General features: G+C 45.3%; 1 protein-coding gene across 1 annotated transcript in view; it reads left to right on the top strand.

The window, feature by feature from the left end:
• Positions 1 to 10659, top strand: part of LOC109907286 (zinc finger protein 704) — a 95021-nt gene extending 84362 nt beyond the window's left edge. Inside the window, exons 5-9 of the mRNA XM_031793167.1 lie at positions 2845 to 2945; positions 5898 to 6189; positions 6431 to 6613; positions 6877 to 6974; positions 7236 to 10659. Of these exons, the coding sequence (XP_031649027.1) occupies positions 2845 to 2945; positions 5898 to 6189; positions 6431 to 6613; positions 6877 to 6974; positions 7236 to 7350 (789 nt within the window). The 3' untranslated portion in view covers positions 7351 to 10659. The remainder of the gene's footprint in view (positions 1 to 2844; positions 2946 to 5897; positions 6190 to 6430; positions 6614 to 6876; positions 6975 to 7235) is intronic.
• The last annotated feature ends 1948 nt before the right edge of the window (positions 10660 to 12607 follow it).

Here is a 12607-nt window from a genome sequence, read left to right as displayed (position 1 = left end):
TCACCTCCTCCCTGTAGGCCGTCTCGTCGTTGTTGGTAATCAAGCCTACCACTGTTGTGTCGTCCGCAAACTTGATGATTGAGTTGGAGGCGTGCGTGGCCACGCAGTCGTGGGTGAACAGGGAGTACAGGAGAGGGCTCAGAAAGCACCCTTGTGGGGCCCCAGTGTTGAGGATCAGCGGGGTGGAGATGTTGTTGCCTACCCTCACCACCTGGGGGCGGCCCGTCAGCAACCCAGTTGCACAGGGCGGGGTCGAGACCCAGGATCTCGAGCTTGGAGGGCACTATGGTGTTAAATGCCGAGCTGTAGTCTATGAACAGCATTCTCACATAGGTATTCCTCTTGTCCAGATGGGTTAGGGCAGTCTGCAGTGTGGTTGAGATTGCATCGTCTGTGGACCTATTTGGGCAGGAAGCAAATTGGAGTGGGTCTAGGGTGTCAGGTAGGGTGGAGGTGATATGGTCCTTGACTAGTCTCTCAAAGCACTTCATGATGATGGAAGTGAGTGCTACGGGGCGGTAGTCGTTTAGCTCCGTTATCTTAGCTTTCTTGGGAACAGGAACAATGGTGGCCCTCTTGAAGCATGTGGGAACAACAGACTGGGATAGGGATTGATTGAATATGTCCGTAAACACACCAGCCACCAATTGTGCAAGTTCTCCCACTTAAAAAGATGAGAGAGGCCTATAATTTTCATCATAGGTACACTTCAACTATGACAGACAAAATGAGAAGAAAAAAAATCCATAAAATCACATTGTAGGATTTTTAATGAATTTATTTGCAAATTATGGTGGAAAATAAGTATTTGGTCAATAACAAAAGTTTATTTCAATACTTTGTTATATTCCCTTTGTTGGCAATGACAGAGGTCAAACGTTTTCTGTAAGTCTTCACAAGGTTTTCACACACTTGCTGGTATTTTGGCCAATTCCTCCATGCAGATCTCCTCTAGAGCAGGGATGTTTTGGGGCTGTTACTGGGCAACACGGACTTTCAACTGCCTCCAAAGATTTTCTATGGGGTTGAGATCTGGACACTGGCTAGGCCACTCCAGGACCTTGAAATGCTTCTTACGAAGCCACTCCTTCATTGCCCGGGCGGTGTGTTTGGGATCATTGTCATGCTGAAAGACCCAGCCACGTTTCATCTTCAACGCCCTTGCTGATGGAAGGAGGTTTTCACTCAAAATCTCACGATACATGGCCCCATTCATTCTTTCCTTTACACGGATCAGTCGTCCTGGTCCCTTTGCAGAAAAACAGCTCCAAAGCATGATGTTTCCACGCCCATGCTTCACAGTAGGTATGGTGTTCTTTGGATGCAACTCAGCATTCTTTGTCCTCCATACACGACGAGTTGAGTTTTTACCAAAAAGTTATATTTTGGTTTCATCTGACCATATGACATTCTCCCAATCTTCTTCTGGATCATCCAAATGCTCTCTAGCAAACTTCAGACAGGCCTGGACATGTACTGGCTTAAGCAGGGGGACACGTCTGGCACTGCAGGATTTGAGTCCATGGCGGCGTAGTGTGTTACTGATGGTAGGCTTTGTTACTTTGGTCCCAGCTCTCTGCAGGTCATTCAGTAGGTCCCTGTGGTTCTGGGATTTTTGCTCACTGTTCTTGTGATCATTTTGACCCCACGGGGTGAGATCTTGCGTGGAGCCCCAGATCAAGGGAGATTATAAGTGGTCTTGTATGTCTTCCATTTCCTAATAATTGCTCCCACAGTTGATTTCTTCAAACCAAGCTGCTTACCTATTGCAGATTCAGTCTTCCCAGCCTGGTGCAGGTCTACAATTTAGTTTCTGGTGTCCTTTGACAGCTCTTTGGTCTTGGCCATAGTGGAGTTTGGAGTGTGACTGTTTGAGGTTGTGGACAGGTGTCTTTTATACTGATAACAAGTTTAAACAGGTGCCATTAATACAGGTAAAAAGTGGAGGACAGAGAAGCCTCTTAAAGAAGAAGTTACATGTCGGTGAGAGCCAGAAATCTTGCTTGTTTGTAGGTGACCAAATACTTATTTTCCACCATATTTTGCAAATAAATTCATTAAAAATCACTTTGTCTGTCATAGTTGAAGTGTACCTATGATGAACATTACAGGACTCTATCATCTTTTTAAGTGGGAGAACTTGCACAATTGGTGGCTGACTAAATACGTTTTTGCCCCACTGTAGATCCACATTGATCTGGTACTGGTACTCCTTGTATATAGCTCCACATTGATCTGGTACTGGTACTCTCTGTATATAGCTCCACATTGATCTGGTACTGGTACTCCCTGTATATAGCTCCACATTGATGTGGTACTGGTACCCCCTGTATATAGCTCCACATTGATCTGGTACTGGTACCCCCTGTATATAGCTCCACATTGATCTGGTACTGGTACTCCCTGTATATAGCTCCACATTGATCTGGTACTGGTACTTCCTGTATATAGCTCCACATTGATCTGGTACTGGTACTCCCTGTATATAGCTCCACATTGATCTAGTACTCCCTGTATATAGCTCCACATTGATCTAGTACTCCCTGTATATAGCTCCACATTGATCTAGTACTCCCTGTATATAGCTCCACATTGATCTAGTACTCCCTGTATATAGCTCCACATTGATCTAGTACTCCCTGTATATAGCTCCACATTGATCTGGTACCCCCTGCTCCATTCTTGTGTATTTGATTCCTCTTGTGTTACTATTTCACGGTAAAGTCTACACCAGTTGTATTCGGCGCTTATGACAAATAAAATGAGATTTTGAGTGCGTGAGAAAAGAGTGAAGTGTCTGATGTTGAATGTCGTTCTGTCTTTCCTTCTGTGTGTAATGTACAGAACTCCATGAAGGTGATGTTTAAGTGTCTGTGGAAAAACTGCGGGAAGGTTCTGAGCACGGCTGCTGGGATACAGAGACACATCCGGACCGTTCACCTGGGGTAAGACACATACTGTTATACACATAGACATCACTCACCCTCTCCCTTACACTTTTTTTACTCCTCTCTTTCATCCTCACTCTGACATGTATACAGTACAGGTCAAAAGTGTTAGAACACCTACTCATTCAAGGGTTTTTCTGTATTTGTACTATTTTCTACATTGTAGTATAATAGTGAAGACATCAAAACTATGAAATAACGAATATGGAATCATGTAGTAACCAAAAAAGTGTTAAACAAATCAAAACATATGTTATATTTGAGAATCATCAAAGTAGCCACCCTTTGCCTTGATGAAAGCTTTGCACACTCTTGGCATTATTTCGACCAGCTTCATAAGGAAAGCTTTTCCAACAGTCTTGAAGGAGTTCCCACATATGCTGAGCACTTGTTGGCTGCTTTTCCTTCACTCTGTGGTCCGACTGATCCCAAACCATCTCAATTATGTTTAGGTTGGGTGAATGTGGAGGCCAGGTCATCTGATGCAGCACTCCATCACTCTCCTTCTTGGTCAAATAGCCCTTATCAAAGTCAAACCAAATATGATGTGCCGAATACAACAGGTATAGGTAGACTTTACAGGGAAATGCTTACTTACAAGCCCTTAACCAAAAATGCAGTTTTAAGAAAATACCTAAAAATACTTAAAGATTAAGGAAAAGGTAAGAGATAAGAAAAACCTAATAAAGAGCAGCAGTGAATAACAAAAGCAGGGCGATATACAGGGGGAACCGGTACAGAGTCAATGTGTGGGGGCACCGGTGTCGATAAATTTGATAATTATGTACATGCAGGTGGGGTTGTTAAAGTGGCTATGCATAGATAATAACAGAGAGTTGTAGCAGCGTGGGGGGGTGCAAATAGTCTGGGTGGCCATTTGATTAGCTGTTCAGGAGTCTTGTGGCTTGGTGGTAGAAGCCATTTAGAAGCCTCTTGGACCTAGACTTGGCGCTCCGGTACCGCTTGCCGTGCGGTAGCAGAGAGAACAGTCTATGACTAGGGTGGCTGGAGTCTTTGATGATTTTTAGGGCCTTCCTCTGACACCGCCTGGTATAGAGGTTTCTGGATGGCAGGAAGCTTGGCTGTACGCATTACCCTCTGTAGTCCCTTGAGGTCGGAGGCCGAGCAGTTGCCATACCAGGTAGTGATGCAACCCGTCAGGATGCTCTCGATGGTGCAGCTGTAAAATCTTTTGAGGATCTGGAGGTGTGGAAGTGTGTTCTGGATCATTGTCCTGTTGGAAAACAAATTACAGTCTCACAAAGTGCAAACCAGATGGGATGGCGTATCGCTGCAGAATGCTGTAGTAGCCATGCTGGTTAAGTGTGCCTTGAATTCGAAATGAATCAGACAGTCACCAGTAAAGCACCCCCACACCATCACACCTCCTTCATCATTCATGGTGGGAACCACACATGCGGAGTTCATTCGTTCACATTCTCTGCGTCTCACAAAGTTGGAACCAAAAATCTCAAATTTGGACTCATCAGACCAAATGACAGATTTCCACCGGTCTAATGTCCATTGCTCGTTTTTCTTGGCCCAAGCAAGTCTCTTCTTCTTATTGGTGTTCTTTAGTAGTGGTTTCTTTGCAGCAATTTCGACCATGACGGCCTGATTCACGCTGTCTCCTCTGAACAGTTGATGTTGAGATGTGTCTGTTACTTGAACTCTGTGAAGCATTTATTTGGGCTGCAATTTCTGGGGCAGGTAACTTTAATGAATTTATCCTCTACAGCAGAGGTAATTTTGGGTCTTCCTTTCCTGTGGCGGTCCTCATGAGAGACAGTTTCATCATAGAGCTTGATAGTTTTTGCCACTGCACTTGAAGAAACGTTCAAAGTTCTTGAAATATTCCGGATTGATTGACCTTAATATCTTAAAGTAATGATGGACTCATTTCTCTTTGCTTATTTGTGCTGTTCTTGCCATAATATGGACTTGGTCTTTGTGACCCATACCATGTCACAACACAACTGATTGGCTCAAATGCATTAAGAAGGAAATTCATTCCACAAATTAACTCTTAACCAGGCACACCTGTTAATTGAAATGCATTCCAGATGACTACCTCATGAAGCTGGTTGAGAGAATGTTAAGAGTTTGCAAAGCTGTCATCGAGGCAAAGGGTGGCTATAATCTTAAATATAACCTGGCTGGCAGCGGTCCAGCTGAACTCCTTTCACTGGGATTGTCAAAACACAACAGCAGATTAATCCCTGTGGTATTATCACCATGGTAACATTTTCTCCACTTGGCACAACGTGACAGAACAGAACAATGTTATCACACAGATGACATTTACACTCAGTCAATTAAAGCACAATAATAACCACAGTGGTACTCACAACAGAGATACCTTTAAAGGCCACCACCCCACTTCCCTGACAGACAGAACAGTGTTTGAGGGGTGTTTGTTTGCCAGGCCTGTGATGGTAAGGTCTACTGTCTGTGCTACAATGGGGATGAGGGAGACATAATGACACATTTCAGAGCCAGCTCTCCCCAGTCGATCTCTGATGAAGTTTGCTCATAAAGAATGATAGAGGCCTCTGGTGGCCAAAAGACCTGGCAACGCCATTGAGTGCTTCCACCATTTTAATGTAGTCAACTGGGTGGGACTTCCAACTTCATTGGCCGATCACTCCTGGTGACCCTGTTGGAGTCATGTCCAACCAGATCGTCAGGAGGGATCATCCAATCGTGACAAAGAAAATTGTCTACTTCAAAATGGGAAACAATTATCCATCTCAATGAGCTTGCTTTAGTTTCTCTGTCAATCACTTTATGAACATGATCAGATTCGGTAGTTCATAACCTGATATTAGTCATGGGACCAGCAAACTGCCCCAATCATCATTTCTCTGTAATGACAAGAGCAGGGCTCATCTAATCAAAGATAAATGCTGATATTAACATTCCTAGTTTTAACCCTTTCCTCTCCCACAGGCGTAACTGTGACTCTGACTGCAGTGACGGAGAGGAGGATTTCTACTACTCGGAGATCAAACTCAACACAGACTCAGTTGCTGACGGTCTGAGCAGCCTGTCCCCCGTCTCCCCCTCCGTACTCTCCCCCATCTCTCCCCCCCATGACCACCACAGACGACCCCCTGCAGAGGGCAGCAACGGGACCAATGGGAACAAGGATAATCACAGCCACACCCACTCCAACAGCACGCCCCTCAGTCGCTCTGCCCCCAGCGCCCTCTACCTCATCCACGCAGAGCACGCTTACCAGGTGAGAAATGCACCCACAAAACTACTGGTCACACCTTCTGATCTCCAAAGTAGCGAAGTGCTTATAGTATTTGCAATTCAATTGAATTGATTGAGTGCTTGACTGACGGTTGGTTGGTTTGATTGGCGTATTGGTTGATAGGTCCATTGATTGATTGATTTGTTAATTGACTGACTGTGTGGGTGCTTCACACTGGTCTTTAAAGGTGTGACTGACTTGTGGCTGTCCCTCCCCTCCCCAGGCCACAGCTCCAGTCACCATCCCCTTCTCTGGCTCTGCTGCCTCAGGCTCTGCTGCCTCAGGCTCTGCTGCCTCAGGCTCTGCTGCCTCAGGCTCTGCTGCCTCCACCTCCTTCACCCCCAGCAGCAGCTCGACCTTCAGTATCTCCTGGCAGTCACCTCCTGTCACCTTCACTGGCACTGCTGTGAGTAGAAGAAACACACAAACGTGCACATACAGGGATTCACACAGTCTCTCTCTCTCTCACACACACACACACACACACACACACACACACACACACACACACACACACACACACACACACACACACACACACACACACACACACAGCCTCTCAAGCATACCAGTGGTTTTCTGTTGTTTTGTGCTTGTATTCAAATGAATGTTCTCTGTCTATTTCGTTGTTCTGATGGCTCTGGTCCTGTTCTGTTTCTCTCTCTCCAGGCATCTCCCACCCACAGTCGGACACAGAGCTTTGGGGAGCAGCGGTCCCAGACAATAGCAGTCCTCTCCTCCCCTCCTAGAGCCACTGGCTCACTCAGGTACCAATGACCTTTACCAGCTGAACTTTTACTGATGACCTCTGAGCTTCGGGCATCCTGAAATCACAGGAAACCCACTTTGAATCCATATTTAGAGATGGCAACCATGTCTTCCATAGGAATGAAGCAACTTACCAGAACCATGTTTTATGTTTTCCCTTGTATAAACTATACATCAATGATCAACATTTTGGATGTTTACTCTCAATATAAACCAGGCAGTGTTAACAAACATATTTCACCATATTCTCATCTCTCCAGCCGTAAGTCCCGTGGCGAGGGTAAGAAGTGTCGTAAAGTGTACGGAATGGAGAACAGGGACATGTGGTGCACTGCCTGCCGATGGAAGAAAGCCTGCCAGAGATTTACCGACTGAACCAACCCAGCAACCGACCAACCGTGAGGGTTCCCCGTGGCAACCAGGGGCGTTCCTTTCTGTTCCCGTCCTACGCATGCGTTGTCACTCCAAAACCAACGTTGTCACACCCTTCTACAGTCCTGGTCCACTCCACCCCAACCATAACCCGACCCCTCCTGACCCACCCCAGCAGGACCAAGGGGGTGGAGCCTCCTACTGTTCTGAGTATATCCCAAGCTAACTCCAGCTCCCTCCCAAGACTTCCAACCGGGGAACAAAAATAACCTCGGACCTAATTGTCAGGTCAGCCATGAAGGGACCAGAAAAGAGGCACATTTTGTTCCAGAACGTCTCAGTATTTTTTTTAAAATTGAGAATGGGCTTTTTTTTTTGCTTTGAGAGAAGGTCATAATAAAAAGAGAACAGGGAAAAATCATTGTTTCCCATGTAGACTCCTTCTTTCCCCACTGGCCTGCTTCTTCTACTGGGTGCTCTGGATCTCTACAACCACAGGCCCCCTCTCTTCCCCGTCCTCACCCCAGGGAATGTATCTTGTGTCTGGACTCGGCAGGGGGAAGAGGGAGGGGTGGATAGCACCCCCTAGTGGGGTTAAATGGATCAATGCAACAACAGCAAAAATACAAATACACATTCGGGGTGCAGAACAGACCAACCTTGCCAGCAGCAATGAGCCCTACACCCCAACACTGCATCACAACCGCAACACAGGACCACACAGTTTTCTATCTACATTTTATATATATATATCCAGTTGACTGAAGCTAAAAAGGGTCATTTTCTTTCAGGGAGTGTTGATCAAAAGAAAGGAAACATTTCAATATAGTTATTTACAGTGAGGGTTTTGGTCACATGATATTTACTTGCAACCAAAAAGGTTATTATAAAAAAAAATGTAGGTGCCATTTTCCCTAATGTTGTTATTTCTCTGTATCTATTCTTCTTGGTGTATTGAAAGCACAAAAGGACTGTTTTTGCTCACTAAGAACTCAAAACATTACACCCCTCCCACACACTTTGGGGCAAAACAATCAACCGACTTAAAATGGGTCTGCATACAAGTTCCCCTCTTCTTCCATCCGGAGTTAGTTCCTATTTCTAACGGTTTGTTTACGGGCGCCATACTTTACCAAAGCCCGTAGGTCCCCAAAGCCCGTAGGTCCCCAAAGCCCGTAGGTCCCCAAAGCCCGTAGGTCCCCAAAGCCCGTAGGTCCCCAAAGCCCGTAGGTCCCCAAAGCCCGTAGGTCCCCAAAGCCCGTAGGTCCCCAAAGCCCGTAGGTCCCCAAAGCCCGTAGGTCCCCTATCCACTCAATTTTCCCTTTCCTTTCCAATACCAAAAGTGAAGCAAGAACTTTTATTGTATGTGTGTGACGTGCATGAACAGTTGTAAAGGCGGATCCTGTTGGGTCGGGGTGAACATCTCACTCTCTCTCACCCTACTGACCTTCCAGGTCTGAGAGAATAGTGGTGAAGTAAGCATGGTAACATCACCTGTACCATACTGTGGCCGGTCCAGCCCAGACCTCCTTGTTGGAAAATGGGAGATTTCTTTAACTCGGCACACTGCACTCACTCCAGCTCGGCCAGCACATCACTCTATGGGCTTCATAAGTAGGAAGAAACTGTGTGATTGATGGGTGGCAGAGGCCGGTCCACTGGTGCAGCTACCTGATTGGTTATGTGGACCTGGCTGTCCCCACCCACTCCACTTCCTCCTGATGAGACTGGCCACCTGGTTGGCTTGGACGCGGGAGGTTGACTCACTTTGAAAGGGACATTACTGTATGTGGTAGATTATGAACTCTTATGGAATCACTCTGTTGTCAGCTAGCTAGTTCTCTCTGTCTGTCTGCTCAGACACTCTGGCTGTTCTAAGGCTGCGCACCGCAAGCCTTCTTCCAAAGTGTGGACTTGCACATTTCCGGTCATGGATTTAACAATGGTGTGAACTCTCTCCTGACAGTTTTTTACACCAATCCTATGCTTTTAAATCCATGAATCCATGAATGCACATTTCGGGACACAGCCTGAAACTCTTATATGAAGGTCAATATAACAAGGTGAAAGAAGTCAACACACAGTCCAACACCAGCTATATAAACACACTAGTAATCCCGCTCTGTTCACAACCCAGATTCCTCCGGGATTATTTAGCCTTTATTTCTCTCAACCCTTTTCTATTTTTGTCTTTTTATCAGAATGTTTATGTAGATGGAGCTCTGATTTGAGTGTTTATTAAATTAAATGTTATCCACTTTAAAAATCTATCCTCCACCCAATGGACGAGTTCAGTATAACGCCAAGAAGGGTGACCATAGTTTAAGTGTTGTATCATTCATTCAAGTGTAGGCTAAACCAATGTTGTCGACATGGTATGGCCTCGGTCGCACATTCAAAGTCACTGTGCTTTTAAATCATGTCATTGGAGTTTCTGCAAGATTAAACTATATTTAGATCAGTGATGGGCACCTGGTAGCCCACTGCCCCCCTTCTGAAGGACCTCGGATACATTTTTGGGGGAACTCAGTCGGGTCTCAACTTACTGTTGAGAGTTAGAATAGTAGAATACACCAGGTGCAATTTGTGGTTGTGCATCAGCAGCTTCTCTCTTGTTATGTCAGTCACTCAGTCACTCAATTAGCCCATATCAGCTCAAATGTTTAGCGGACAGTTATCTAGACTTGTTATCATGGTGGAATTACTGGCCGGGGGCCCCTCCATTGATTTTGTTAGTCAGTCTCACTCAGATATATCATATTAAATCCTGCAAACATTTCTCTCCACCCCATGGCAAAATGTCTAGAATTGCAGGAAATTAGATGCAAAACATCAAAATCTTCTCTTGGCCCATGGCAAATGTCTAGAATTGCACGAAACTCACATTTTAAAAAATCTCTCTCCTCTGTCAAGAATGTTTTGCTCACGGTGTGGAGGGGTATGGATGTGTGTACGCAGACCCCCCACCATCATCATCGTTGCCCATCCCTGACCCAGATGATCTAAAACTGCCATTTTATTATGTCAATGGATTGTTGTTTAAAAAAGACTCTTGTACACATGCTTACGGAGGAACAGATGGATCTGTCTGTTCTACTGCTAAAGGAAGACTGTGGTTATTGTAACCCTGCAGCTCTTAGGAGAATACTGTCAGCTTGTTTTGTTACAGTAGGTGAACCCCACAACCTAATCTCTCTCTCTCTGTCTCTCTCTCTCACACACACACACACACACTGTAACCCTCTATAATATCTATCTGCCAGTGTCATTTAGCAGTTGGAGAAAGACACCTGATTAAAAACATTTGTCTTATTTGCAATAGCATTCTCTTCAACCTTATAAAGTTGTCATACTCGCAATTAGCTTGACGTGTGTGTGTGCGCCTTTAGGCTAGTGTGTGACCCCCCCCAGGGAATCCATTGTTTTATCTCTAACTCCATGCCCTGTTAGTTACACTGCCCCCCCCCAGGGAATCTATTGTTTTATCTCTAACTCCATGCCCTGTTACTTACACTGCCCCCCCCCCAGGGAATCTATTGTTTTATCTCTAACTCCATGCCCTGTTACTTACACTGCCCCCCCCCCAGGGAATCTATTGTTTTATCTCTAACTCCATGCCCTGTTACTTACACTGCCCCCCCCCCAGGGAATCTATTGTTTTATCTCTAACTCCATGCCCTGTTACTTACACTGCCCCCCCCCCCCCCCCCCCCCCCCAGGGAATCTATTGTTTTATCTCTAACTCCATGCCCTGTTACTTACACTGCCCCCCCCCCCAGGGAATCTATTGTTTTATCTCTAACTCCATGCCCTGTTACTTACACTGTGGTGCTTTTTAAATTTGTGTAAGCGGTATCCCTGTTATTAGAAATAGCATTCTAGATTCTATTTCTATGTCCCCGCTTATTTCAGTAGATATCAACCGACCAGATATAGTGCTGAACATAGTGGAAATGCAAGCTAAAATGTTGTTCACGTGTAATAGATAATGGTGTTTTTTAAATACATCATATAGCTACAGTGTTATTGAGTTAAGACTGGTTTAAACCCAGGTCTTGTATGAAAGGTCCATCCACCCGATTACATTACGTTGCCTTTCTGAAACATATACTTTTCAGCTAGTTGTGGTAACTGTGTTTAACTGTCATGCAACTGAAGTAACTAGGATATAATGTATGATCCACCGGATTTCCCTAAAGGCGTCAGGTTCAATGATATCATCCGTTATTTACATCAGGCAGTACAACGGAACAGAAGGGAGCTGAATGGATCTGAGGGAGCAGTCCTAGTAGAATGATTTGTTTGCGTTATTCAGTCGGCCCTGGGAAATGGCTTCTCACTATGAACAAGTGTTAGAGAAGCCAGGTGTGTTCAGCAGGATGTTTTGGAACGTTCAGATAGCAATATGTTATGTTGAAGAAATATGCCTCTGACATGTAGTAGAATAAGGAAGCACATTGGCTCTCTTCATGGCATTTCTATCTGCAACATTAGAAAGCATTGGGCAACTGAACATGGCCTGTAGGAGTTCCCTGTAGTGGCTAAGTGGGTGACATGAATACATATTAGGAACATGGGGATGTGGAGTGCACCAGTGGTGGGTAGATCATAAAGGGCTTTTGTTCTCTTGTGTTTATACGCTGCTGCTCCTGCCGTTAAGGGGTTGGGCTCCCTGTTGATTTAAAACGGATTCAAACAAGGCAGCAGCATTCTAATGATGGAAGCATGACATCAAGCTAGCAGAGTTATGATGAGGAGGATCCCCAACATAGCAAAACAACATGTACCGGATACATACAGGGTACCCGGATACATACAGGGTACCCGGATACATACAGGGTACCCGGATACATACATGCACGCATACAGAGTACACGGATACATACATAGATACATACATACAGTACATTGTCTCTCACTACCAGCGATCTCCTCTCCATGCTGAGGGCAGTGTAATGGATTCTGAGGCTATGGGCTGAGATTAGTTACAGTTCAAGTTTTGTAACAAAGTCTAAAGAGAAGTTTGTGCATAGTTTAGATAAGCTAAGTGGTCTTTACAATGTCCATCTGTTCAGTGATATTCCAGCCGTACCCAGTTAGCCCTATCCTTGATCTGACCTTGAAACCACTTCTTTTGATTAGCCAGGTAGTTAGTGCTAGCGCCTGGCAGGGGTCTTCCCTCTGGCCTTCTAGAGCTTTTGTATCTGCCCCTAGCTTCGTCCCTCTCTCCTCTGTCCCTCTCTCCTCCCTCCCTAGCTCC

Source organism: Oncorhynchus kisutch, linkage group LG17 (genome assembly GCF_002021735.2).
Source record: "Oncorhynchus kisutch isolate 150728-3 linkage group LG17, Okis_V2, whole genome shotgun sequence".
Classification (NCBI taxonomy): domain Eukaryota; kingdom Metazoa; phylum Chordata; class Actinopteri; order Salmoniformes; family Salmonidae; genus Oncorhynchus; species Oncorhynchus kisutch.
The sequence above is the reverse complement of the archived record's forward strand: the minus strand, read 5'-3'. Positions and strand labels throughout refer to the sequence as shown.